At 46.0% G+C, this 27,886-nt stretch overlaps 1 protein-coding gene across 3 annotated transcripts; it reads right to left on the minus strand.

The window, feature by feature from the left end:
- Window positions 1-109: 109 nt before the first annotated feature.
- Window positions 110-22,195, minus strand: gtdc1 (glycosyltransferase-like domain containing 1). Of its 3 annotated transcripts, none has more exons than XM_026143883.1 (11): window positions 22,097-22,192; window positions 16,051-16,262; window positions 14,125-14,292; window positions 12,844-13,017; window positions 6,351-6,461; window positions 6,208-6,279; window positions 3,255-3,364; window positions 2,694-2,838; window positions 790-860; window positions 614-705; window positions 110-538 (listed from the first exon to the last, which is right to left on the minus strand). In XM_026143883.1, exons 1-11 carry the CDS (start codon window positions 22,145-22,147, stop codon window positions 464-466), a joined length of 1,281 nt encoding a protein of 426 aa, XP_025999668.1. In that variant the 5' UTR covers window positions 22,148-22,192; the 3' UTR covers window positions 110-463. The 3 variants fall into 3 exon arrangements, with proteins under 3 accessions (XP_025999668.1, XP_025999667.1, XP_025999669.1); XM_026143882.1 differs by having other exon boundaries at window positions 16,051-16,283; XM_026143884.1 differs by lacking the exon at window positions 110-538 and adding an exon at window positions 2,276-2,336 and having other exon boundaries at window positions 624-705; window positions 16,051-16,283; window positions 22,097-22,195.
- Between the last annotated feature and the right edge of the window lie 5,691 nt (window positions 22,196-27,886).

Consider the following 27,886-nt stretch of genomic DNA (forward strand, 5'->3'; position numbering starts at 1 on the left):
CGTGACGGTTCAGAAATGACTTCAAATAAATAAACGTTTGTTTTTCTTATTTGTCTCAGTGTTTTGGCATAAATGGGCTTCCATACCTGAATAACAACACAACGTGTGATCGTGTTAATTCTGATTTTATGTCATGTTTATCAATAACAAACGAGTCCATTTCAAACATATCAGAAAAGTTTTACAGCATCTTCAGCAGAACCACAAACAAACTTCAGAATCCTGGACCAGGTCCAGGATCAGGACTAGGACCCAGAGTTAAACCAGGATCAAGACCAGGACCTGGTCCAGTCTGATCAGTCCTGTGGAGGAAGAATTGGCCTCTTTGTGGGTCCAGCACAGAACTCCTCCAAGAACCCAGTCTGAGGAGACCAGAACGAGTCCAGACTCGTGGGCTCAGAGTTGGCTCTCATGCTGAGCTCAGTGGCGCCGCAGGTCAGACGCGATGGCGGCAGCGGTGTGTTCAGGGACACGGGGCTGACAACAAATCCTGGAAACGCGGCTTCAGGGCGGCCCAGGAGTAGGCCGAGGTGTCCACCTGCAGAATCAGAACCACATGCTGACGGAGGAGGTCGTCACCGCACGACACAGTTAATCGGTTAAATGCCGTTACCTTGACGATATGTCTACGGGCAACGTCGGGCTTCCTGCAGAGTCCCTGCAGCCGCTTACAGAGCTGCTCAGGTGTGGAGTACAGGTACTGTGCTGCATTAGAGAACAAGTAGTAGTTTAGGTGTGCTCCTTTAAGGACAGCAGAAGAAGAAGCTGCAGAGACACAGGTGTGCTCACCTGGAAATATCTCGGGGTAAACGAGCGCCTTCGGACACAGAGGGAAGCAGCCGCAATGCACCGCCTCCAACCTGCAACACATTCAACACGTGACTCACCTGAGAGCCAATGAGAGAGCAGAGCATTCTGCACACCTGTACCAGCTACCATTACCTGAGAGTCCTGACCAATGAGAAACCAGGAATAAACAGAACTGACTTCCCCTCAGTTATCACCTTACAGAGGCTTTTATTTTGTTAAAATAAACTTGTACTTTCCCCCCCTTCTATCTACATGCAGGCATTTATTTTGTTGAGTTTCCTGTTCAGTCAGCAGGTCTGAGTGATTAAGTAGCACTCTGCCTGTTAGCATGCTAACACTAGCGTGCACTATCGCCCCCTCGGACGGCGCTCTTCTTCTTCTCTGCTGTAATTGGTGCAGGATTCTTTAGCAGAGGAACTTTTGACCATGTGGTCATGTGACTGCCTTGATGTGACTCACTGATCATTAACCTGATCATTAACAATCAGTGCAGAGGCGAGCTGCTGCCTGAGAGTTCAGCTGCTCTGACGCGATTGATCAATAATGTGATCGCTAATGACCCGATCATTACTGCTGTGAACAGTCTGAACATTAGCTGGATTCCTCGGTGCTGCAGAGTCCTCGTGTGTGCTCGTTTCTCTCATCTGGGATCAATAGAGCTGACATGAATCAGGTGAACATCACACGGATGCTCCGAACTGTCTGATTGGCTGATTCGGGCTGACTGAAGTCACACCTGCAGGACTCTGCTGGACTCTGGACGCTTTCAAAGAGTCCTTGATGTGACACCTGAGTGAAGACTCTGAGGCCTGGGAGGGATGCAGAGACTCTCAGATCAGGACTGCACCGACCGCTGCGACGCCTGCAGAGGAATCAAACGCACCCCGAACAGCAGCAGCTCACGCTGAATTATTAAAGGACACAAACTCAGACATGACCACTAAATAACAGCAGCAGGACATGGTCCGCCAAAATAAAAGCTTCCTTCATACAATGTACAGCAGCGGTCCCCAACCCCCGGGCCTCGGACCGGTACCGGTCCGTGAGTCGTTTGACACCGGGCTGTGAGAGTTGAGGCTCAGGTGTGAAATGTATAGTTTTCAGGGTTTTTATCGGTTTTCAGCGTTATTTTGTTATCGTTTTTATCGTTAACTCGATTTCCTGGGTCTTTTCACGTGTGTTATGAATACTTTTCTTTTTTTTGGTACCGGTACTAGTTTTATTTTGATGTATTTATCCGCAACACCTTAAAGGCCGATCCATGAAAATATTGTCGGGCATAAACCGGTCCGTGGCGCAAAAAAGGTTGGAGACCGCTGATGTACAGCCCGTCAAAATAACAGAAGGATGCGGCCCACCAAAATAAAAGCTTGATCATGCAGTCCATCAAAATGACAGAAGGACACAGCCCGCCAAACTATAAGCTTCTTCATACAGCCCACCAAAATAACAGGACGCAGCTCACCAAAATAAAAGTTTCTTCATACAGCCTACAGCCCATCAAAATAACAGCACCAGGACACGGCCTGCCAAAATAAAAGCTTCATCATACAGCTGGTCAAAACAACAGTATTAGGACACAGTTCACCAAAATAAGAGCTTCATCATAAAAGTGTCTGCAAATGTCAACAAAATAAAAGCCTCAGCTTTTACACTGTGTGGAAGAACAGAAATCTGTGGGGGGGGGTGTCACGTGAAATTAATTTCTGTATTTTAAAACTAAGACTTTTACTTTAAAATCCCGCTGTTTGGTCACACTCACATTATAATTAAACTATGGTTTTATTCTGTCTATAGGAACTTCCTGCTGCAGAACACCAGAGAGTAAATCTGTATAAAGGCGCATGAGATCAACCCTGGCGCAGGTAAAACAGGTGACTCACATGGCGACGCCGAAGAACTCGTGATTGGCAGTGGAGACAACAACATCAGCCTCACACAGAACCCTCAGGTAGTCCTCCTTAGAGGGGAGGAAACCCCAGTTCAAGATGTGGGAGTCCAGGAGGAGTCTGGAGGAGGAGAAGATCTCTGCAGTAGGAGGAGAGGAAGGAGGAGAAGGTTATAAACAGAATGAAATAACTTGCAGATATTGTGTGTGTGTGTGTGTGTGTGCGCGTGTCACAATCAATACTGTGACCCTCTTAGCCAATCAGAGTCGATTAGAGTCGTCCTAATGGGATTAAATTCAGTGCTCATGAAGCTGATTTAAAGGCTGCTCTAAAACTTTAATATCACACACACACACAATCACATCATCAGCTGATGATACAATCCGTTAGAAACACAGGGGCAGCAGTGACCTTTGACCCTTAGAAGATGGTTCAACTGCCGCCTGAGAACCAGTGAGAGGAGGAGCTGCTGGACTCCTCGAGCTTGGTTCTGCTGGAGGTTAAAAGGGAGTTTTTCCTTCCCGCGTGTGTGTGTGCGTGTATTTGTGTGTGTACCGGGCACGTCGGTGAAGGTCTCTCCGAGCACGGACAGGTGGAAGTCGAGTCCTCGCTCCTTCAGTCTGAGCAGAGTGCTGAAGAACAGCTCAGGGTTTTTATCATGCTCCCTGCACGCACGCACACACACACACACACACACACACACACACACACACACACACACACACTTTAATACATGTATGTGAAGTCTGAAGGTGGTCAGGTGGCTGTGATGTCAGAGGTCAGCAGTGCTTGGGACAAGCCAACAGAAGAACACGCCCAGCTGCTGTTTGCTTCCTGTTTCCTGCATGTAGGTGACTTTCTGTGTGGCGTCAGGTGTTGGTGGTCGTCTCCACCTGATCCTCTGCTTACACAGTGAAGGTCAAACAGCAGCCGCAGCGGCAACAATGATCTCCTCAGATGACAAGCAAGCAGATTATTCCTTCCATTCGCAGCTCGTTCCGGCCGGCCGCAGATAATTCCCTCATTTCCCGCAAACCTTTCACTCCTTCAGCGAGCCTCCAATCCTCCTCCCCGAGAATCGCCGTGACGGGGAGGACCGAGAGTTACCATCCCCGCCTTCTCGGTCTGAGAGCATAATTAACAGGATCAACCTCACAGCCACCAGAACCCTCAAATTCATCCACACAGGAAGCTGCAGCGTCCGCCATCAGCCCGAAAACTGATCGCAATCATCCTGATCACCTACCAATAATGCTCCAGTCACCAATCAGGTCTCACACTGATGATGTCATACATCTATAAGCTACCAGAAACATGCCACCTGTCACATGAAACTGATCCATCAATCACAGCAATCTTCAAATTTCACAATAAAATCTATACAGACTCAATACTGCTGACAGATTTACAAAGTAAAAGCTCAGTTAGATAGTTCATACTGTCAAGACTTTCACAGTAAGAGTCAGTTATAGAAAGCAGGGTGATTTGTTTTTCAAAATAAAAGGCCTTAGTTAGAGAACGTTACAATAGTGAAGTCAATTATTTTATCAGATAATAAAATATAAATAAAATCACCATTTACCATTTAGTTACAGGAATTTAGCAGGCTGATTTAAAGCATAATTTCAAAATAAAAGCCCCATTTGCTGACAGTCTGTTTTCAGTTTTTTGTGTGCATGCTCAGTGAAGGGCCAAGAGCTCATTAATATTCATCGAGCTCCAGCACCGTGTTCACCTGGAAGCCCCCCCCCTCAGCAGTAAGAGGCTGTAATCTGAGGATCGGGGCCAGGCTCAGATTAAAGCCTGATGAGCTGCAGCTTCAATCAGAGATTAACAGGAAATCCTTGTCGCCGCAGCCGTAATCCATCTGTGTTTGTGCCACCACAGCAGCTTACAGCACGCCGCTTTGTCACCGATACAACGCAAGGTGAGGTGCACACGCCGACGCTCACCATCAGCCTCACACTGCAACACGTCATGTTTACAAGCCTCCACCTGCTGTAACTGTAGTCTGATTACTTCATGATGATAGAGGATTTGTGTTTTAATGAAAGTGAACTTGCAGCCTCACGCTGTGAAACTTTGAGTTTTTATACGTCTTCATTAACATTTCACTCAATCAACCTGACAAACAGCAGGAAACTGTCTCAAAGCTTCAAAATAAAAGCTGAAGATTCTGTGAAATTACCTGTTTTTTACTTTCAAAATAAAAGCTTTCCTTTCAATATAACAGAACTTTTCATAATAAAATAAAATAAATGACAGGGACTAGAAAGAGAGAGCAGATTTCTCCTGTTTTGGCTTCCCTTCATTGGCTTCCTGTTAAATCCAGAATTCAAAATCCTGCTCCTCACATACAAGGTCTTAAATAATCAGGCCCCATCTTATCTCAATGACCTTGTAGTACCATATCACCCTATTAGAGCACTTCGCTCTCGCTCTGCAGGCCTACTTGTTGTTCCTAGAGTATTTAAAAGTAGAATGGGAGGCAGAGCCTTCAGTTTTCAGGCCCCTCTTCTGTGGAACCAGCTTCCAGTTTGGATTCAGGAGACAGACACTATCTCTACTTTCAAGATTAGGCTTCAAACTTTCCTTTTTGCTAAAGCATATAGTTAGGGCTGGACCAGGTGACCCTGAATCCTCCCTTAGTTATGCTGCAATAGATGTAGGCTGCCGGGGGATTCCCATGATGCACTGGGTGTTTCTTCGTCACTCACTATGTGTTAACAGACCTCTCTGCATTGAATCATACCTGCTATTAACCTCCGTCTCTCTTCCACAGCATGTCTTTATCCTGTCTTCCTTCTCTCACCCCAACCAATCACAGCAGATGGCCCCGCCCATCCCTGAGCCTGGTTCTGCTGGATAATAATAATAATAATAATATGTAATAATGTGTATGTGTTAGTCCCCATAGGGAAATTACTCCTCTGCATTTAACCCATTCAGCCAGTGAAGCAGTGGGCAGCCACCAGTGCCGTGCCCGGGGAGCAGTGTGTAGGGACGGTACCTTGCTCAGGGGTACCTCAGGGTAGCCGTTCAGTGGAGTCGAAACCCCCGACCTTCCGATCATGGGGCAACCACTTTACCTACTGAGCTATCCCTGCCATTGCCAGAGGTTTCTTCCTGTTAAAAGGGAGTTTTTCCTTTCCACTGTCTCCAAAGTACTTGCTCATAGGGGGTCATATGATCACAATGACTTTACAATATAAAGCACCTTGAGGCGACAGTTGTTTTCATTTGGCGCTGTAGAAATAAAAGTGCATTGAATTAAAATGACAGCTTTATTCGAGGTTTGTTTTCTTAGGTTTATTGTGGCAGTTTAGCTCAGGTCTGATGTTCCATGAGATTATTTTACAGCTGATATAAAAGTCTCATTCTGGTTTCATTTTCAAAGTAAAAATAGTAAAATCTTTTATTCTGAAATGTGTTTTATTTTGTTTTGCTGCCTTGGTTTAAAAGAGTTTTCAAAAGAGTTTTCAAAGTAAAGGCTTCAGACTGAACTCACCACCTGTGAGGCCACACGATGTGCAAAGGATTCACCTGGCTGGCCACGCCCCCCTCCGCAGGCTGCTCACACCTGTCGGGTCACAAACTGATGTGAGACAAAACTCTTTGAGTCTTTGAGTTTTACCAGGGATGGATTTGTACCGTGGCGTATCTTCATCGTGAGCTCTGCTCTGCTGCTCGCCCTGCAACATGATATCATCAACACGAGACTGCTCAGTAGGCCGCTGCAGGAGTTTGTGTTTAGGCAAGAACCTGAAAAAGAAAGAAAAACAGGAAATGAGTGGAGACTGCAGCGCACTCAGAGCAGGTACATGTCCACCACAGAGATAGAAACTTCAGACCCGTTAGCATCAGGAGCTAACGGGTCCTGCTGTCACATCAACAACGGTCTTCTCCCCTGATGAGCCGCAGCCGCTGTGAGTCATCAACCAATCAGACACATTTAGAGCTGGAAGCCCCTCCCCTAAGATGTAGAAAACAGTGACCCATAGTGGGGACTGTCAAAGGTGACATCACTTCCTCTGAGCATGCTGCTTGCTCTGTTACTGTTCTGAGATCCTGCAGAGGCTCCAGGAAAGCTTACGTGGGAACACGGGGGAGGGGCGGGAGGGAGAGGGGGAGGGGGGTGTCTGGAGGTTGTTTCCTCCTCCCCACAGAGCTGGACGGCCTCTCAGTGGAGTTTCTGCCTCTAAGGCTTCTGGGAAAACTTGATTCAATAATCCATTTTATAAATTAGATGTTTGACTGGAGACAATAAAAACATGAGCGGGGGGGGGGGGGGGTGTAATTATGTTATTGATAAATGTGCAGTGATCAGGACGATGACCTCACCTCTGAGTCTGATTAAACACGAAGGAATGAAGGTCAAAAATCACTGTGGCGCATTTACTTTATTACCAATAATCACAGCGCCAAACACACACCGACTTCACCTCAGCCCAGAGCCCCAAACACACACCGACTTCACCTCAGCCCAGAGCGCCAAACACACACCGACTTCACCTCAGCCCAGAGCGCCAAACACACACCGACTTCACCTCAGCCCAGAGCGCCAAACACACACCGACTTCACCTCAGCCCAGAGCGCCAAACGCACACCGACTTCACCTCAGCCCAGAGCGCCAAACGCACACCGACTTCATCCCAGCCCAGAGGACCAAACGCACACTGACTTCATCCCAGCCCAGAGGACCAAACACACACCGACTTCACCTCAGCCCAGAGCGGCAAACGCACACCGACTCTGCAGTCACACTGACAGCTGATCCTCAGATTCTGCTCTGTCACAGTGCATGGCTGCGTGCAGGTTTTCTACACCTGAGCTCAAAGACTCAGAGACTGTGGTCCTTTTACTGCGTGATCATCATGAACACAACAGCTGCTGTCAGTGATCCCCGATGTATCGCAGTGTTTGGATCTCTGTAATAGGGGTGGGTTTAAAAAAAATAGATTTTCCGATTAAAATCAATTTTAGCTTGGAAAAAAAAAAATAAAAATTATTGATTCATTAAATCCTCAATTTTTGAATATAAATGAATTTTATCAGCAAGTCCAGAATCTCAGTTTGAAGCTCACAAAACTATTTCAACAACAACCAAACAGCTAAAACAGCAAATGAGAGCAGATACACGGATTCGGCACAAAGACGTAAACACAAAGCGCGGACCCGACGCATCAGAATCTGTGAGCTGTCGGCTTTCTCGCACAGACACGCCGTCGGGGCTGAAAGCCGACAGCTCACAGATTCTGATGCAACAGGTGTCGCGACTCTCCAAACAAAATCCACTGAACCAGCAGCAAAAGAAGATCCACACTACGCTTCACATTTGATAAACATCGTCATGAATTCCCTGACTTTGCTGTTTTTCCTTCCACCACGATAAATCACACTTCCTGCACAGCTCTCTCTCTCAGTGCACTCAGAGAACAATTTCCCATCACAAATCTCTGTTTTCTTCATTGCTCATTACGCACCAGTCTGCTGTTGTGTTCACTGCTGTCGGCCTCCAACAATAAAGCCTCATTTCTGCTGTTCAAACTGAAGAAACTTTTTCTCAGATTACAAACTCTCAGCTGTGTCTAATCAAACCTCTGTGACTTATATCTGCTGCACTTCAGCAGCATCAGGTAATGTTTACATGTCGATTCATGGTTGTATTTTAAGGTTATCTGCTATAAAAAAGTCAGACCAGGAACATGTCCTTCATGTTTTTCTGTTTTATCCTCAGTTACTTTGTTGCCATGATGCCAGGTCTCTCTTGAAAATGAGATTTTTAACCTGGATAAATAAAGGACTAATACTTTGACACAAAGGCCTCTGCTGTGATGCTCACACCTCTGAAGTCTCACAGTGTCAGCTTTGATTTATACATAGATATAAAATATGGATATGTGCTGATAAATGATGAGAATTATAATATTTCTGACTGCGTCCAAACTGAAATCAGTGACAATATTGTGATTAGAGCAGGGCGATATGACCAAAAATATTTATCACGATATACATTTGAAAATCTGCGATAACGACATAACTGACGATATAATTGACACGAGACAAAATACTTTACAACTCCACAACTTTATTAGTGCAAAAAACTCATCAATGTATTTGCACTTAAACAAGCAGCTGTTTCTTATGTGCATTAAAGTTATATAAAAATTAGAGATGGACGGATCCGATATTACGTATCGGTATCGGTCCGATACTGACCTAAATTACTGGATCGGATATCGGAGAAAAATAAAAAATGTAATCGATCCATTAAATATCACGAAAGCACCTCACAAAACTTGCAACACGCCGTAACTCACCTCAGAACGTTAGCACGTCGGAGCAGTATGCATCACGTGATAGAGCGGCTGTGGCATGCGGGACCTGTCGGTGGTCTGGATAGCATGTGGAGCTTCGCTAGCAACCCGGCATTTCATCTCCAACAAAGTTATCCCGAGAGAAGTAAAGCAAGTGTGTAAGTCCATCTCTGAATGTTTGTAAAGCATTCCTGCGTTAAGCTTAACAAGCGATATATGGAGCGACTGCCTCTTCTTGCTGCTACTTCAATCATGAAACTGCTTAACGATCAGCTGATCGGCTTTTCTGTCACGAGTCCATGTCTCTAGTTTGTTTTTGGCCCACTTTGCACCAGAAAGAGGAAACCAGCGGCTGAACAACAGCAGCACGTTTAAGCTTGATCAGCTGTTGTTAGAATTTATTTAATATTACTTTCTACTCGAGGATCTTTTTCTACGTAGCTGACGTAACTGTGCAGGGGCGGATCTAGCAAAGTTTAGCCAGGGGGGGCCGATAGGGCATTAACAGGGAAAAGGGGGCACAAAGACATACTTTTCTTTCTTATTCTCATTTAAAATGTCTAGCTTTTAATAAATAATTATCTGACACCCAAAGTTTTAATTTGATGTAAAATGAACAGAAGTCAATTACTGTATATAGTAACTATTAAGTCTAATATATATACCCTAGTAAGCTATAGTACTTTTTCCTTTGAGAAGGTACCATCTGTGCAGTCTGCAATTTTGTTGAAGAAAGATGTTGAATCTATTTAATATTTCTTGAAAAATAATTGATTTCTGTGCATTTTTTTTCACACTGCATCAAATTAAGGTTGATTACGTCGATTAAGCATCATGAGGTGGAGCGTGAGGGGTGGTTCCCTATTTTTTATTTATTTATTTTTGTTGTTGCTGGGAGTTGGAACCCTATTAGTTAGGCTGCTTAATATTTATGCTAAGTACTCTTTAAAATACCAGAATAGGGAGGATGGTGTAGGTTTAAGTTTATTAGATTGATCAGTATTGCTGAACTATGAAATAATTTTTTTTTTACATCAGAATCAGAATCAGAATGGGGTTTATTGCCAAATGTTGAGCAGGTTTACAACATTAGGAAATTGCTGCGGTGCTTCAGTGCAAACATAGTGTCATAAATAGTACTTAAATAGACATGAAAAAATAAAAGTAGGAATAAGAATTAAAAGTGCTACGTAGAAAGATATATGCATGAGATATACATGAGATATATACATGAGAATAAGAATAGAGTGCTACGTGGAAAGATATATACATGAGTGCAGGTGGTGATCAGTGCCAAACATGGAATGGTGCAGTGACACAGCGTAGGGTCATGTGTTAGTGGTGGGAACAGTCATATGGTTATTGTTCATGTGTCCAACAGCAGAGGGGAAGAAACTGTTCTTATGGCGAGAGGTTCTGGTGCGAATGGACCGGAGCCTCCTGCCTGAGGGGAGCAGGTCAAACAGACTGTGTCCAGGGTGAGAAGGGTCAGCTGAGATCCGAGCTGCACGCCGCAATGTCCTGGAGGTGTACAGGTCCTGCAGAGATGGGAGTCTGCAGCCAATCACCTTCTCAGCAGAGCGCACAACACGCTGCAGTCTCTGTTTGTCCCTGATAGTGGCTCCAGTGGCTCCAGCATACAGGTATAACAGAATAGCTTTAGTGTAGTTGTTGTTTTAAACTTGAGTATGAACTTATACAAAATGCAGCAAAATTTTTAAAAAACAGTTTTGTTGATTAAAAAACACTATATCGGATTCATATCGGTATCGGCAGATATCCAAATTTATGATATCGGTATCGGACATAAAAAAGTGGTATCGTGCCATCTCTAATAAAAATGTAACAGTGCAAATTCCTCGCTGACAGTTTAACCAAAAGGCATTTCCAGTGGAAACTGGCCGACACATCCTCAGCATAACCATGTATAATATCCACAAACCTTAAAAAGAGGTCATACACACACAATACGGTAACATTATGTTGAAGCACAGTGCGTATCACTCCGCGAGGCTCCGCCTACGATAGCCGTAATGCTCCGACAATCCATCACGCGGTGCGGCTTCGTAGCTTAGCAAAGTCGTACTGAAACATTTGACAGATTTTCGAGCGCCGTGCACATAAAATCGTTTCCAGGTCAGTAAACACAACCAGAGTTCATACATAAGGCACACGGGATTATAAGGGGCTCTGTCGACTTTCAGAAAAATCAAAGGATTGGTTTTAAGTGCGCCGTATTTTCCAAACACGGTAATAACGACGGCCTGCTAGCATGCGCTACCAAAAATAGTGCTTTGTTGTGTATCTGACGGACGAAAGCTAAACCAGTTCCACACCACTGAAGCTGCAGCATTTTTACAAACCAGTTCTGCTTCATCCGTTTCATTCAACGATTTGCTTTTGCTCTTCTCGTTCTGCGTTGCCGCCATGTGCGTATGTAAACAAAGGCACAGCGCATGCGGATTTTACCCATATTCTATCGCCATATTTCATTTTCCTATCGTGGCCCAAAATTACACTGGTATTACCGTGAACGGTATGATATGGCCCAGCCCTAATCGTGATGTCTTAATTCTATATGACTTTAGTATTGATTAATATCAGAGTATCGACTTTTTGGACAGCTTCAGTGGGTGCAGGCAGAGGCCGAGGCTGCAGGAGGAAGAGGAGGACGCGTCAGAGACCTTCGTTGGTCTGTTGTCGTTCTCCACTCAGTGAGTTTGACCTACAGGAGGTGACAGCCACTATGAAAGCAGACAAAGCTTAGAAGACCAAACACTGCGGGCAGGAGGACACCTGCTGCTCACGTGATGCGCTCATTGATCCTCCTCGACGTGATGGATGCTCCGTCTGTGCACCGCCGCAAGTCAATCACTATCCAATTACACGAGTCCACCTGTCAGAGCCGCCTGATGGATGGAGACCACAAACACCACACTGCACGCGCTCCAACAAGCAGCGGCATCCTTCTTGTGCCATAGGAAAGAACGAGGAACACCTGCCAGCTAATGAGCTAAAGCAGCGCTGTGATTGGTCTCAGAGGGGAGCTGTGCTCAGGTGTGCTCAGAGGCAGCTGTACTGTTTCTTCGCTCTCACACATTCTCGGAGCGAGTTGACCGAGAACATGATGATTGTCATCTGTTTATTTTATGAAAGCAGAGTAAGCAGAGTTTAAATGTTATAGGTCATTACAGTGAAATGAAGATTTCATGGAGCTCTCTGCTTCCTCCTCAGTCTAAGCGTTAACACTCCTGTTTCCTGTGTTGAGCATGGCGGAGGAGGACGTGGAGGATGGCGGCCATGTCATCACTTCCTCACAGTGTGAGGGCGGAGCATGAGACACATGAGACACTGCAGAGCAGACGTCCTCATCACGACAGGGTGATTAGTGACAGTGTTTCAGATCATGGAAGTAAAGTAACCAGTAGTATATCAAACATCTGTATCCTGGAGTAACTAAGTAATGTACTGCATTACTTTAACTCTTTGGAGTATAATTGGCTGTTTCTGACCTCTAAATTTCACCTTTAAAAACGGTTTCCTCGCCTTGTTTGTTGTCAGTCTTTTCAGCACAAGCTCAGGTCTGAATTTACTGACTGTATCAACACAGCTCATCTACAAATCAGGCAAAAACATCAAATCTGAGTAGAAAAAGGATACTGTAACAAACACAAACATGTTTAACGAATCATTTGCATAACTTGAAATGTAAATAGAAATTATACATTTTAGTAACCTATGCACACGATTTGTAAACAGCAAAGTTATTCAAACTATTTACAGAACAATCCGGAGTTAGGGGACTGCAGGTTTGCCGTGTACTGACCTGCTGACATCAGGAAACTGGAGCGGGAAGTTCAGGACCACACACTTGGGCCTGATGAGGCAGTCCAAGTCTTTGGGGCGATGGTCTGGGATCTTGTTCATGAAGGAGGGGATGGATGACAGGAAGGAGTCCATGTTGAAGCGGGAGTTGAAGACCACGACATCTGCCACCAGGCTGGTGTCGCGCGCACGCACACACACACACACACACACACACACACACACACACACACACACACACACACACACACACACACACACACACACGAGACAGAGGACATGAAGCTCCATCACTGAAGGCCACGCTCTGCAGTTTACCTGAGATTCAGGTCACCTGTCTGAAACAAGCTGCTGTAGCTCCTCCCACTTTAAGACAACTAAACTCTGATTGGCTGCCCTCACATATAAATTATTCACTTATAGTGTGTAGCCGTGTCTGCACCTGGAGCTTTTGACCTATACACACCTGTGTAACGTGAACTTTGACCTGAGGTCAGAGCTTCGTCCTGGAACAGGTACACCTGTGTTTACGTCCTGAAGTTCAGACTAACTCTGAGGAAAACCTGGGCAGGAGTGTAAGGACCCACTGTCTGCAGGTTTACATAGGTCACGTTTAAGCTTCAGGTGAACATGAAGACACGCCTCCATGCAGTGATCCAGATCAGATACATTAGTTTGGACTGAGGCTTTGCGGGGAGGCGTGAGGACACCGCTGGGCACGGGCCAATCAGACATCTGCTAACGATCCCAGCTGTGTTATTTGATGGCACTGTAACCACGTTAGAGGAGACGGAGCGGCTCGGCTTATTGACGAGCTGCCCGCAGATCAACAACAATCAGTTTTCTGCCGCTCGTTACTGTCCCGCCGCTGATTAATGAACACTACAGCCCCCGCAATTAACCAATCGCATCCCAGCAGCTCATTAACCAATCACACACTGCCTTACCAAGGCAAACTAGAGCACAGCGCATCAATCAGCTAATAATCAATAATCAGTTTACGGGCTGGATGCTGGCAGTACGAACATCAGAGTAGCCATTACTCAGACAGCTGACAGGAAGCTGATCGGCAGCTTTCTGTGGCACACCGCCAGCTCCAGACCAGCTGACTCGCTCCAATGACGGTAGTTACCGGAGCACATGGTTTCTGCTGCTGTCTGCGTGCATCGCCCTCACAGCCTAATGGTGTCATAGCCCACACCCTGGACCCAGCAGTACCTTCTGGTTAGGCTCTACAAACGCAGCACGACATGGACTCCCCCACCCGTACAAACACACTCACCATGAGAGCACCTGGTTGTAGCCGTACTGGAAGTCCCTGTCCTGGTGTCGGCGGACCGGATAAAGTAGCTGGTTCTCGTGGAAGTACAGAACCTTCTTGAGCCGGGCCAGATCCGGTCTGAGAGCCGCCAGCTCACACAGGCTGAGGACGGAGCTGCTGAAGAGGAGCCTGCAGAGAGAGGAGACAATGAAGGAGGTGCAGACAGCGTGTCAGCAGCTCAGCTGATCATCTCAGAACACTGAGAATTCCTCAGTGAACTGCAGAGCCGACGCCTGCTTCCTGCTTCGAGCAGGTGATAGTGTAAGGCCGGAGGAGGAGCTCCTTCTCCTGGGCTGCACTGATGGAGAGGGCCAGTAAGCGTTCAGGGCTCACATGGATGCTTGAGTGATGGTTCGTGGCTTTGCTGAGTAATGTCAGAGTGGGTTTTCAAAATAAAAGTCCCTGCTTCTTTCATGCTCTGGGAGGGGGGGGACACACACACACAGACATGTCCTCATACAGTTGGTGACAGCGTCTAACCCACACAGAGAGATCAGAGGCCGGTGGCTCGTCACACCTCAGTGTTTTGAAGGAGTAGGAGGTCAAAGGTCAGCGTGGTGAGATGGTGACTCTTTGCTCCGAGGATGAGTCAGAGCGTTGTCCCTGTAAGAACGGTGGTATTGATCTGCACTCTCTGATGTGATCAGATATGAATCAGCAGCTTGTCAGAGTGGCGGTTTCAGGTCGCTGTGATCCCTGCCTGCTTACGGTGAATCGCTGTGGACACGTCAGACAGAGAGTTTGGGATGTGATGACATCTGTAGACACGTCTGTATGAAACGCTGTGGAACCATCTGCCTCCACAGATTAGACGGGCCTCTGTTTTTAAATGTCTTCACCCTGAGAGAAGATGGCTTTCAGTTGACAGGATGTTGTTTTTTTTAAATGTAGAGCTTATTCTTTTGCTGTTTCGTTGTATCTGCTGTTCTTATGTCCTGTGCTGGCTGTTTTACAGTGCTTTATAAATAAAGTTGGATTGGAACTCGAAGCTCTGTTTGCTGCTGCAGTCACTGATGACATCCCCTAAATGTTGAGCTGAGCGCCCGACCAGCCCGAGCTCCACAGGATGCTAAAGGTGTTAGAAACAAACGCTCAAACTAGCCCTTGTGAGACTGCAAAGCATACTGGTTGGTTTGTTGGAACGGCCTGCTGAGCGGATGTGTAGCTCGCTGCTACCAGCACAAGGACAAAGTTGCTGATGTTGGTCACATGGACTTTATCAGAACAAATCACATGACACTTAATCTGAGCATGCTCATTAAAGAGGTTCCACGAGGCAGGGTTCCTCAGGGTTCCGTCTGCGGTCCTCTGCTCTTTCTGACGCAGCTTACATTTCCAGCCTCGGTGAAGTTAGTGTGAATGCTTTTCAAGCATTCACACTAACTCATTCAAAATTTTTAACTTGAAATTCAGCAATTAATTAATTTCAGTGCATATATTGAGATTTCAGCATTCACACTGCAGTTTCTTCAGAAAATGCACTTTCTAGTTTTACCTGTTTTTACCCTGCAGGGACCACAGCCGCTGATTAATTCCTAATCTGAGTCATTACATGTACTGATGGAGTTCCCCGAGCCTCCCTCCTCCGCATCCACAGCTGATGCAGTGCAGCTTCTTCTCTGATCCTCAGGCTCATCCTCATGGCCGTCACCAGGTAAGTCTTTGCTCATGCAGCAGCGAGGCCTCTGAGACCTCCCTCTAAATGTCTGTGTTGTCTGTGTGTTGACTCTCGTTTGGTGATGTCAGTGGTTAATGGACAGTTGTGCTCAGAGTTAACGAGGTGAGGAGTTCAGGTGGGGACAGTTTATTAGTTACATGCAGGTTTAAACCACAGCCACCCCACAGTGAGGGTTAAAGTGTGGATTGTGTTACCTGTCTGGGTCTCACCTGTATGACGGGCAGGCGGGGATGGTCTGGCTGAAGTAGAGCGCCGCTGTTCTTGCCCTCCAGTGCCATTTTTTGGCAGGTAGCGTGAAGACGGAGCAGCCCGCGATGTTTTCCTTCAACAGGTCCATAAGCTGTTTGTGCGAGCCGCCATAAAACGCCTCCACCAGCAGGATGCGGGGAGGCGGGGTCTCCTGTGCGGGAGGCGGGGTCTCCTGTGCGGGAGGCGGGGTCTCCTGTAAGGGCAGATGAGAGCTGTTACTCACAGATGGAGTCATATACTCTTCATACACTCTTCAGAGTCATGAAACACCTGAGCGTCAGTGAATCAGGTTCGGTCAGGTGCGACAGGTGCACGCTCAGCGTCTGTGTGCAGCCACCCCCACACGCTCCATATAAGGACACATGTGCACCGGGCTGTCACAGCAGGAAATCAGGAGGGTTTGAACTGTCAGAGGGGAAAGTGGAAAAGCTTACACAGTGGAGCTGGAATAGGCTCTGCCCTAGGGCTGCACGATTTTGCATAAAATGAGAATCACGATTTTTTGGCTTAGAATTGAGATCACGATTCTCTCACGATTTTCTTTTCCAGTATAAATATTTATTGCACTTATTAACTGCACATCAACTTCGTAACAGTTGAAACTGAACACGTTTTGTCGTTGCTGCAAAATGTTGTACTGCTTGAAATTCCGTCTCCACCGTTGCTCGACGCTGCGTGTACAGAGCAGGTAGTGCAACAATAGAAAAATAGTTGTGGGACGGCGCTGTGTAGCGTTTGTCTAGGGTGTTGATCATTTTCCTAAATCCCTCGTTTTGCACAGTGATGATGGAGCCATATCTTTGGTCAGGTGATAAGTGATAGCCTCCGTAATGTCTTTGTGCCTGCGGGAGGTCGACGGGTATAGGGAAGCGCTGTATAAGGTTCCCGTTATTGGTGTTTGGGTGGTTGACCGGGACGGATTTTCTCCTGTCACTTTCTCGTCATCCCTGACATGCTCTCCGTTGTTTTTTCCTGCTAATTTTAGCATCACACGGCACAGCTTCTGTATCACGTGGTATAAGGCTCCGCCCTTGTCATTTATTGAGCAGGAAGAGTGAGCGCTTGTTTTCATGCAGATTACGTCCCGGATCAAAATGCGGTACAATTGTCGTCTTTTTTTTCCTTTTCTTTTTTTTTTTAAATCGTTGTCATTTGGAAATGAGATCGCACATAAGTATGAATCGAGATCGCAATTTTCTAACGATTAACCGTGCAGCCCTACTCTGCCCCCAAGACCCTGATTACCTGTTGCTCAGGTGTATTAAAGCAGCTGGACAGTTGTTAGAGTGTATCTCTGTTGTGACTGAAAGCTGCTTGTCAGCGTTTGTGTGTGATGATGCTCAGGTGTGTGACGTCACCCGGGACTCCAATCTCACACACACACAGCAACACACACACACACACACACACACACACACACACACACACACACACACCAATGCGTCAGGCCCATTGATGGTCCATCGATCATATTGATCACAGCGATACAGGAGTGCGATGGCTTTGTGAGCGTGCATGCAGGCTGGTGGAGCTGATGGAGTTTTCCTGCTCATCACTTGGACGGAGCAGAAGTTTTGCACCAATCTGCTGACACGCGAGCTGAACCGATCACACGGGCTGCTGCGCCGGAGCAGATATGGAGGAGATGGCGGGGCGCTGCGGGGCGATTAGCTGCCGCTGCATTGTTGTTGCTGTCGTTGTGTTGTGTGCGCTCGCAGCTCATCCCTCAGCACAATGCGTGCTGATGGATCCATTATGGAGTTTACGCAGCAGCGGCTTCCGCTGAATCCCCTGCCCATGATTTCCAGTCCGCCTCCATTTAGCTGCCCACAAAGCACTCAGCGCGCCCGCACACGCTCAATCAGTCCATATCACCGGGCATGGCGCGGCAATCAGCGCCACCAATGAGCCGATTTAATGCAGACAAATCTGAGCATAATGCCGGCCGTTATTCTGAAAGCAACTTCCTGTCTAATACAGTCGGAGGACCCCGCGACCTTCAGAGCAGCCGGGCCCACACACACAGCAGGAACCCAGAAACCGAAAGCGCTCTACCCGAAGCGCCGCTTCCTGTCAAACATCTGTTCATTCAGAAATCAGACAACAATCAGCCTGATGTCATCAGTGTTTCCATGTTTACGTCACACGAGCTTAAACCTCTTCTCTGAACTTTCCACAGCTTCCTGTCATCGTCTCCGAGCTGCTGATCAGGAGCACCGACCTCTTCAGGCCCTGGGACCACATGTTTGACCACCCCCTCCCCACAAACCTTCAGATTCCTGATCATCATTAATAACAATGTTATTTACAAAAACAAAGATGTTGCTTTTGTCTTGCTGTGCTGACCTCTCACACTGAGTTCTGGGCCCTCACCAGGCCCTGAGCCAGAGGTTGGAAACACCAGATTAGAGCAGGGCGATATGACCAAAAATATTTATCACGATATACATTTGAAAATTTGCGATAACGATATAACTGACACGAGACAAAATACTTTACAACTCCACAACTTTATTAGTGCAAAACAAAAACCAAACCATCAATGTATTTTCACTTAAACAAGCAGCTGTTTTATGTGAATTAAAGTTATATAAAAATGTAACAGTGCAAATTCCTCGCTGACAGTTTAACCAAAAGGCATTTCCAGTGGAAACTGGCCGACATATCCTCAGCATAACCATGTATAATATCCACAAAACTTAAAGGGGTTATACACACACAATACGGTAATATTATGTTGAAGCACAGTACGTATCACTCCGCGAGGCTCCGCCTACGATAGCCGTAATGCTCCGACAATCCATCAAGCGGTGCGGCTTCGTAGCTTAGCAAAGTCGTACTGAAACATTTGACAGATTTTCGAGCGCCGTGCACATAAAATCGTTTCGAGGTCAGTAAACACAACCAGAGTTCATACATAAGGCACACGGGATTATAAGGGGCTCTGTCGACTTTCAGAAAAATCAAAGGATTGATTTTAAGTGTGCCATCCTTTCCAAAAAACACCATAATAACGACGGCCCGCTAGCATGCGCTACCAAAAATAGTGCTTTGTTGTGTGTCTGACAGACGAAAGCTAAACCAGCTCCACACCAGTGAAGCTGCAGCATTTTTACAAACCAGTTCTGCTTCATCCGTTTCATTCAACGATTTGCTTTCACCGCCATGCTTTTTCCGACGTGTGCGTACGAAAACAAAGGCACTGCGCATGCGCGTTTTACCCATATTCTATCGCGATATTTCATTTTTCTATCGTTGCCCAAAATTACACCGGTATTACCGTGAACGGTATGATATGGCCCAGCCCTACACCAGATTATTTAAGTTTGTTTTTGATCAAATGAATCTGCACAAACAGACAATAAAAAATGACTGAATCATGAATGAAGCGATGGTGTTGTTTCAATTGTTTTAAATAAAGTTTATTTCTACTTTTCAGTTATGTGTGCACGAACCTCGAAACTGTCAGGGACCCTCGTTTACTTTACTCGACCTCTCGTCACCTTTCACAGTAAAAGCAGGTTCAAAGAAATTGGACTGTTTTCATGTTTGTGTCTGATCACATTACCTGATTTTCAATCAGTAAATAAATGATTCCATCAGTGATGTGAAAATAAATGAATGTTCTTAGAGACATTTCAACCCCAAGGCTGACACACACACACACAGACTGCTATTAATGAAAACAGGAAGTAGAATCAGGTCTGTGGTGCAGTGGTGAGATTTAATAAAGATCAGAGAGGAAATTCACATCCTCACACCGGGACCGGTCGATCAGACTGATTACCGATCAGTGCTCGATGAAGCCGGGTTTGAGGGGCACGTAGATGAGGCCAGAGCGCCGGACGGCGAGGCAGGAAGCGTGTCAGTAGACGTGAGCTGGATGGTTCCACCGTGGAGCCAGCGGGGGATTCCAGCTCACACTCATCTCACCTAAACACCTTTCCTCCCACTGCGCCTGGAAGCTGCCGACTCACTTGAAACAAAGGGTTAATGCGAGCGGCGTTCCCCGTAGGGAATCCCCCCGCAGCCTGATGGAAACAGCATGCCGCAGAACCACGGTGTGGGCGGAGCCCCGACAGCCTCAGCATGCAGCGGCCGGACCGGTCAGGATCAGGCAGGCCAGCCTCCACCCTGCCATGACGGACAGAGCTCCATCTACAACCACAGATGCCCATCGCCCAAAGCTTTCAGGAGCCCTGCTACGAGGTTTCAAGACGAGCACTGGCATCACGGCGAGGGGCGTGTCTGACTGCGAAACCGCACACTCACTGGCTAATCTGTGGAGCTTCTTCTCCAGCAGCTCCCTGATGAGTCGATAATCTCCACGACCATGAAGACAGAGGCGAAGCATCACTTTTGCTCTAAACCTGCCCCTCCGCCTCCACCCTCAGCCAGCAGTCCAAACCCACAGAGGTGACCTGTGCTGAGCTCCGACCTCACCACCTGCTGCACGCCTGAGCGTGCTCCTCCTCGGCCCTGCAGAGCAACTCGGATCGCGTCTGATAGCAAAGGTCACGACCCCTGGGGTCATATCGGACTGAGACATGAACCAATCACGTTTGTTTTTTTCCTCTCATTATTAAACCCTCAGCATGGACAGTACTGTGCCAAAGTCTTGAGCCACCCCTCGTGTCTTTATACTTTGCGTGTGCCATGCTGAGGCCTGTTGGAGGACAATAATGTGATGACAGTCCCAGTAGCACTGCACCCGCCCCCATCTGCACTGTAAATGTCACTGTGGGGTTTTCCTGCTCAGCCCACAGTGACTCTGCACTAACTGATGTACAGAGGATCTCCACGGAGCCTGCCTCACTCTCACCAACACTAAACTAAAACTACAGAGAGGTGATGGTCGCGTTTAGCGACACTGTGGGCGTCTTTAAGTCTTTTCATAAATCTGCCTCTGACACATGCCCTCCTTACAATAATCATTAAAAACACCAAAACCAGCAGTGAAACCAATAAAAACCAGAGTGAAACATCAAACCCACTGTGGAAATTCACCGAAACTAATGAATGAGTGGAATGAATGTAACGGCTCACTCCAGTTCTCTGATCTGTCTCAGTGTTCCTGTTTAATGTTTGGATGTTTAGAATCAAATATTATTCTATGTGGTTATTTTGCAGTATTGTGAAATTCATCCGTAAACCATTCCCAGTCTGTCACTGCTTGTTTTGCCGTTCAACGTTTTTTATTCAACTCTGATGTATTTATGTTGCACTAAATCCCAACATCAGTTGCCTCACAGTGCTTTCTACTGTGAGGTACAGACCCCACAATAATGCTGTCAGGCCCCTGTGAGCAGGCACTTGACAACAGTGGGGAGTAAAAACTCGCTTTGATAGGAAGTTTACTGTGGAGCTGGGAAGTAAAAACCCACTGTGATCTGAGATGGGATGACCTGAACATGATGCTGGACACTGATGGGGTGGAAATAAGAACACCTGGACCTCACAGGTGGAGGAGCTGTACCTGAGTAACGCCAGCAGGTACATGTTTCTTACTGAAAATGAAAACACACCTGAGACACCCCAGAGCCTTCACCTGTCACCTGTCACTAGTGCACCCATCAGCTGATTCATCCACAGACTGGTTTCTCAGAGCAAACACCTGCACAGGTATCCATCGCCTGTACCTCAGTGTGCGTCTGAGCGCAGGTACGGTGTTTGTTGGTGGTGAGTGCAATGACCCAAACACTCTCCCACGCACCGAGTCAGGGCTCTGTCTACGTCCTGGAGTAGCACTGTTTCTAGGCTTCTCCGTCCAGCTCCGTTAGCACCGTTAGCATCGTTAGCTCTAAAAGCGTATCACCAGGACTCAGTTAGCTGATAGCGGCTAACAGCTAGCCGCAATCAGGTAGCTCTCCTTCCCCGGTGCAAAGTCCGCTCCTCCCCCACACTCCCCGCCACTGGCAGCCGGCAGGAGGACCGGAGCACCCGCCGGTGTGCTTCCACCGAGGACCCTCATACGAACGGCCAGTTCACCGACAGCGGGACACTCACCTCTGACAGCATCTCCCGGATCATAGCAGAATACGCACGGTCTGACGTCATCACGTCGGTTTAGCCGAGCAGCTCTTCCCGCCTTTTCTTCTGAGTGGAAAAAAATAGTTAAATGTAAATTAAAGTCCATCCATTCACTTCCGCTTATCCTTTTCAGGGTCACGGGGGTGCTGGAGCCTATCCCAGCTGTCAAGGGGCGAGAGGCGGGGTACACCCTGGACAGGTCGCCAGTCTTTAGTCTGTCGCAGGGCTAAAATTTTAAAGTCAGAGGTTAAAAACTGCAGTTTAAAGAGTATTACACACTCAGAGACACCAGCCTGTGGTTTTAGTACGCAGTAAAGTATCAGCAGTACTGCTACTACCGCAGTAATACTGCATTAGTATAGTTAGCAGCAGGCGGGGATTTACAGTAATTTAATCCAAGTTTAATTATTATGTGAATAAACTTGAGCCATCGGGATAACTTTGTGCTGAACATTTGGGGGGTCAAGATCTCTGTCTAAATAAATAAATACATCTGGGTAAATTCCCAGATGATTAAACATGCAACTATTTTGCTGGGAATTCCTGAAATGAGTAAAGAAAATCAACAGCCTATTTATGCAAAATAATTCATAATTTTATTGGGGGGGGGGTTATATTGGTTGGGTCTGATTATTGGGGGGGTCATAATCCCCCTAACCTCCCTGGAAACTACGCCCCTGCCTGAGACTCACCTGAACACACCAGCATGTGTGACCAGGTGCTATCTTACCTGGACAACAGCTTCTGTTCACGCCCAAATTTTCACACAAGTTACAGAGGACACTCACGCCTGTTGTCCTGGGGACAGATGTGGCTACATTTTTGATAATCAGCAGCTTTAAGAAGCAGGCAGCAGGTCACCTGGTTAACCTTTGACCCTGATGGTGTGGCTGAAAAATGGAACGATGGCTCATTTGACCTCTGTGAGTGTCACGCCTACATGTTTGCATACAGTCTGTTTCTCTGTTTTATAAAACTGTTAAACTGCAGTCACATGATGCTGCATGTCCGTGGGTCACTTGATGTTCTCTGACCATCTTCATCACACATCTGCGTGTCTCATGAATACATGTACTTCATGCTTCAGTAAAGGAAACCTTTGCACTGTGTTTACGCAGGTAAAACTCTGCAGCTCACACTCACCAGACACACCTGTTCTCACCTGCATGAGTCACTCTGCTTCACTAACAGTCATGAACCAGTGATCAAAGGGCAATGACGGGTCAGCTGACTGCTGTCTGGCTGTTTTGTTAAATTGCATAAATCTTTATTAATAAACCCTGTGAGACAGGTGTGACGTTGGGCTGGTTTCAGGTGGTTTGAAGGCTTTGCTGCGCTCTGACGAATGGTTCAGAGCAGAGATCACTGCACCAACACTGATTTAAAACCACGTCAAAGTCAAACTTTATCGTCCGTATGGCACGCTTACAGGACCCAGTATGGACGTACCCCGTCACACACCTGAAGCAGGACTAAAGTGAAAGCTGTGAAGCGCCGTGTGGACGTCCAGCATCATTCAGGTAAGAGGACTCATGACAGCATCCGTTAGCTCGCCGGGTGGAGGCGGGGATGGACGTGAGCCGCTCGGCAGGTGTGGAGGATGAAGGTGTGAATCACGGCGCGGAGAGTGTGAACGATCACATCTCCAGTTACTGACGACATGTTTGTTTGTCAGGTGTGCAGAGACAGCACTCACACCACAACCTTTATTCCAAAAAGGGTCATAGTTTATTCAGGAAATCATTAATTACAAACGAGCCTAAAATAAAAGCCGCGAGTTCATTCTGAGCAGTTTAATCCGTGTCAGCTCTCCTCAGGCTGTGTGGGTCCTCGCTGGTCTCAGATCAGCTCCTCTCAGCACTGTGTGTGAACCACACCTGCTTGCATCTGCAGATAAAAGCCATAAATCACAGAGGCTGTAAGCGCACGTCCTGCTAATGTGGAGAAAACCGATGATTTCAGCCTGAACCAGACAGAGAAACGAGAGCTGCGCAGTCTTCCTCCACCACACGAATCACCTGGAAGTAAAATTTACAGAGTGTTTCTTTTCCTTTCAGGGCCATGCTGTCACAGGCTAAGCTCCCGGAACACGAGTTTGTCAGTTTAAATAAAGTTTATCCGTCAGTGCTGAGCTCATGTTCAGGACGAAGGTCCAGCCTGAAGCCAGCGTGCTGAGAGGTGTGTGTACTGCGGTCAGGTGTGTGTGTGTGGGGGGGGGAGCGATGATGTGAGCGAGCAGCAATGTGACGGTAACACGAGGAAGCTAAAAACGGCGCTCGTCTTCGTCGCTGAGGCGTTAATGAATCAGACCCCGGTGCTACAAGAAGAATAACACAGCTTTATTAAAATTGATTTTGGCTACATTTATTCGAGCATGGAAATTAAAAATGAAAAATCATAAAACATTTCAGGAATTCCTTCATCGTCTTCACCAGTCTTTCATCACCTCTTTAGTGGGATGATTAAAGTGGATTTTTTTTTAAATACAGTGTTTTCACCAGAAGCTTCGTATCCAAAGTTCCCCAAATTTAAAATTTCCAGTAGTTTGGAAAAAACAAAGAAAGCAACAAGAAAAGCTCCAGAGTTTTGCTCCGATCATTTTACTAAAATAGATGTTTGTGAGGAACCCTAATACTGTACACTACAGTATGAAATAAATAAAATTAGGAAATATAAAATGAGTCACATAAATAAAATGGCAAACTCTCAAATTAAAAACAAAAGTAATACTGACAGAAATACTGAGGTGAACAGAAACACAGAAAATTGCACAAACGTGTAAACTAAGAAACTGACGCCTTGCTACGCTAACACTGACGCATCGGACAGGTAAGCTCGTCACTTTAATACTGAAGCAGAGGACAGGTGGCGCTGTACAGGGATGGCACAGGTGAAAGGTTTGCATATAATAAGGCTTTCTCTGGAGAAAATTCAACACACTCAGAGGGCTCTGCCTTTCATTTTCATTTCCTCTGCGCTTTAAGACTCCACGTTTTATTTTGAAAATCACACAGGTTTAAATGTTCCTCCACGTAAAAAAACTAATCAGCTTTCCCAAAGTCATGTGGTTAGTTGGCAAAATAATAAAGTCGAATAAAAAATAAAAACATCACAGTAAAAGGAGATAAAATACGACAATAACACTGACAGGAAGTGGCCGAGTGTTCGAGGCTGTATACCCTCTTTTTTTCCTTTTTCTTTTATTTTGTAGTGATTCAGGGAGTGGAGTGCAATTTCCTGAAGTGAGGTTCGAACACAACAACACACCGAAAGTTAAGAACAACATAGCACCACACAGCTTTTAGGCCTTTATAATACTGTACATTAAAAACAGCTTCATTTCATTATAGTGATACTCATTACGACTTCTTCTTCTTCTTTTGTTTTTTGCATAATGTGGATTTTTAAACGGTCCCACAAGCTTGGGGGGGGGGGGGACGCTCATGGGGTCGAGTCTCCGCTCAGGGACTGACGGAGGTTACCTGCGGCGTGGAGGCGTTTTAAAAGTTAAACGTTAACACTGATAATAACAATAATAGATCCCAGTGTTATTCAGACTTCCTGTGGACCCGCCTCTCCGTTTGGGCTCATCAAACCAAACTTCACACAAAACACTCATGACCTTTGACTCATCAGGTTCAGGCTATGATTTTTTCTCTTCAGCTCTGTAGCCAGGCTGACAAACAGTCAGAGCTCTTTTGAGCCAACCATCCCTTTAACGTTAACTAGTAATGACTTCATGAACTTCTTCACAAATAAAATTTTTATCATTAGAGAAAAAATGACCAATAATCATCCCACAGATGTAATATTATCTACAGCTACTCTTAGTACCATCGATGTTAAGTTAGACTCTTTTTCTCCAATTGATCTTTCTGAGTTAACTTCAATAATTACTTCCTCCAAACCTTCAACCTGTCTTTTAGACCCCATTCCTACAAAACTGCTCAAAGAAGTCCTGCCATTAATTAATGCTTCGATCTTAAATATGATCAACCTATCTCTAATGATCGGCTATGTACCACAGGCCTTCAAGCTGGCTGTAGTTAAACCTTTACTCAAAAAGCATCTCTAGACCCAGCAGTCTTAGCTAATTATAGGCCAATCTCCAACCTTCCTTTCATATCAAAAATTCTTGAAAGAGTAGTTGTCAAACAGCTAACAGATCATCTGCAGAGGTTTATTTGAAGAGTTTCAGTCAGGTTTCAGAGCTCATCACAGCACAGAAACAGCTTTAGTGAAGGTTACAAATGATCTTCTTATGGCCTCTGACAGTGGACTCATCTCTGTGCTTGTCCTGCTAGACCTCAGTGCAGCGTTCGATACTGTCGACCATAATATCCTATTAGAGCGATTAGAACATGCTGTAGGTATTACAGGTACTGCACTGCAGTGGTTTGTATCATATCTATCTAATAGACTCCAGTTTGTGCATGTAAATGGAGAATCCTCTTCACACACTGAGGTTAATTATGGAGTTCCACAGGGTTCAGTGCTAGGACCAATTCTGTTTACATTATACATGCTTCCCTTAGGCAGCATCATTAGAAGACATAGCATACATTTACACTGCTATGCAGATGACACCCAGCTCTATCTGTCCATGAAGCCAGATAACACACACCAAAGAGTTAAACTGCAGGAATGTCTTAAAGACATAAAGACCTGGATGGCCGCTAACTTTCTGCTTCTTAATTCAGATCAAACTGAGGTTATTGTACTCGGCCCTGAAAATCTTAGAAATATGGTATCTAACCAGATTCTTACTCTGGATGGCATTACCTTGGCCTCCAGTAACACTGTGAGGAACCTTGGAGTCATTTTTGACCAGGACATGTCCTTCAATGCACATATTAAACAAATATGTAAGACTGCTTTCTTCCATTTGTGCAACATCTCTAAAGTTAGAAATATCCTGTCTCAGAGTGACGCTGAAAAACTAGTTCATGCATTTATTACTTCCAGGCTGGACGACTGTAATTCATTATTATCAGGAAGTCCTAAAAACTCCCTGAAAAGCCTTCAGCTAATCCAAAATGCTGCAGCAAGAGTCCTGACAGGGACTAGAAAGAGAGAGCAGATTTCTCCTCTTTTGGCTTCCCTTCATTGGCTTCCTGTTAAATCCAGAATTCAAAATCCTGCTCCTCACATACAAGGTCTTAAATAATCAGGCCCCATCTTATCTTAATGACCTTGTAGTACCATATCACCCTATTAGAGCACTTCGCTCTCGCTCTGCAGGCCTACTTGTTGTTCCTAGAGTATTTAAAAGTAGAATGGGAGGCAGAGCCTTCAGTTTTCAGGCCCCTCTTCTGTGGAACCAGCTTCCAGTTTGGATTCAGGAGACAGACACTATCTCTACTTTCAAGATTAGGCTTCAAACTTTCCTTTTTGCTAAAGCATATAGTTAGGGCTGGACCAGGTGACCCTGAATCCTCCCTTAGTTATGCTGCAATAGGTGTAGGCTGCCGGGGGATTCCCATGATGCATTGAGTTTTTCCTTTCCAGTCACTATGTGTTAACAGACCTCTCTGCATTGAATCATATCTGTTATTAACCTCTGTCTCTCTTCCACAGCATATCTTTTATCCTGTCTTCCTTCTCTCACCCCAACCAATCACAGCAGATGGCCCTGCCCCTCCTTGAGCCTGGTTCTGCGGGTTTCTTCCTGTTAAAAGGGAGTTTTTCCTTCCCACTGTCGCCAAAGTGCTTGCTCATAGGGGGTCATATGATTGTTGGGTTTTTCTCTGTATCTATGAAGCGCCT

Source organism: Astatotilapia calliptera, chromosome 16 (genome assembly GCF_900246225.1).
Source record: "Astatotilapia calliptera chromosome 16, fAstCal1.2, whole genome shotgun sequence".
NCBI lineage: Eukaryota > Metazoa > Chordata > Actinopteri > Cichliformes > Cichlidae > Astatotilapia > Astatotilapia calliptera.

Excerpts from the sequence above, each read along its gene's own strand:
- gtdc1 (XM_026143882.1), bottom strand. The coding sequence starts at position 22,147 with ATGACGTCAGACCGTGCGTATTCTGCTATGATCCGGGAGATGCTGTCA. Across the intron at positions 16,284-22,096 it reads TCCGGGAGATGCTGTCAGAG|GAGACCCCGCCTCCCGCACA; the intron begins GTGAGTGTCCCG and ends CTGCCCTTACAG. Across the intron at positions 539-613 it reads CCCGTAGACATATCGTCAAG|GTGGACACCTCGGCCTACTC; the intron begins GTAACGGCATTT and ends CTGATTCTGCAG.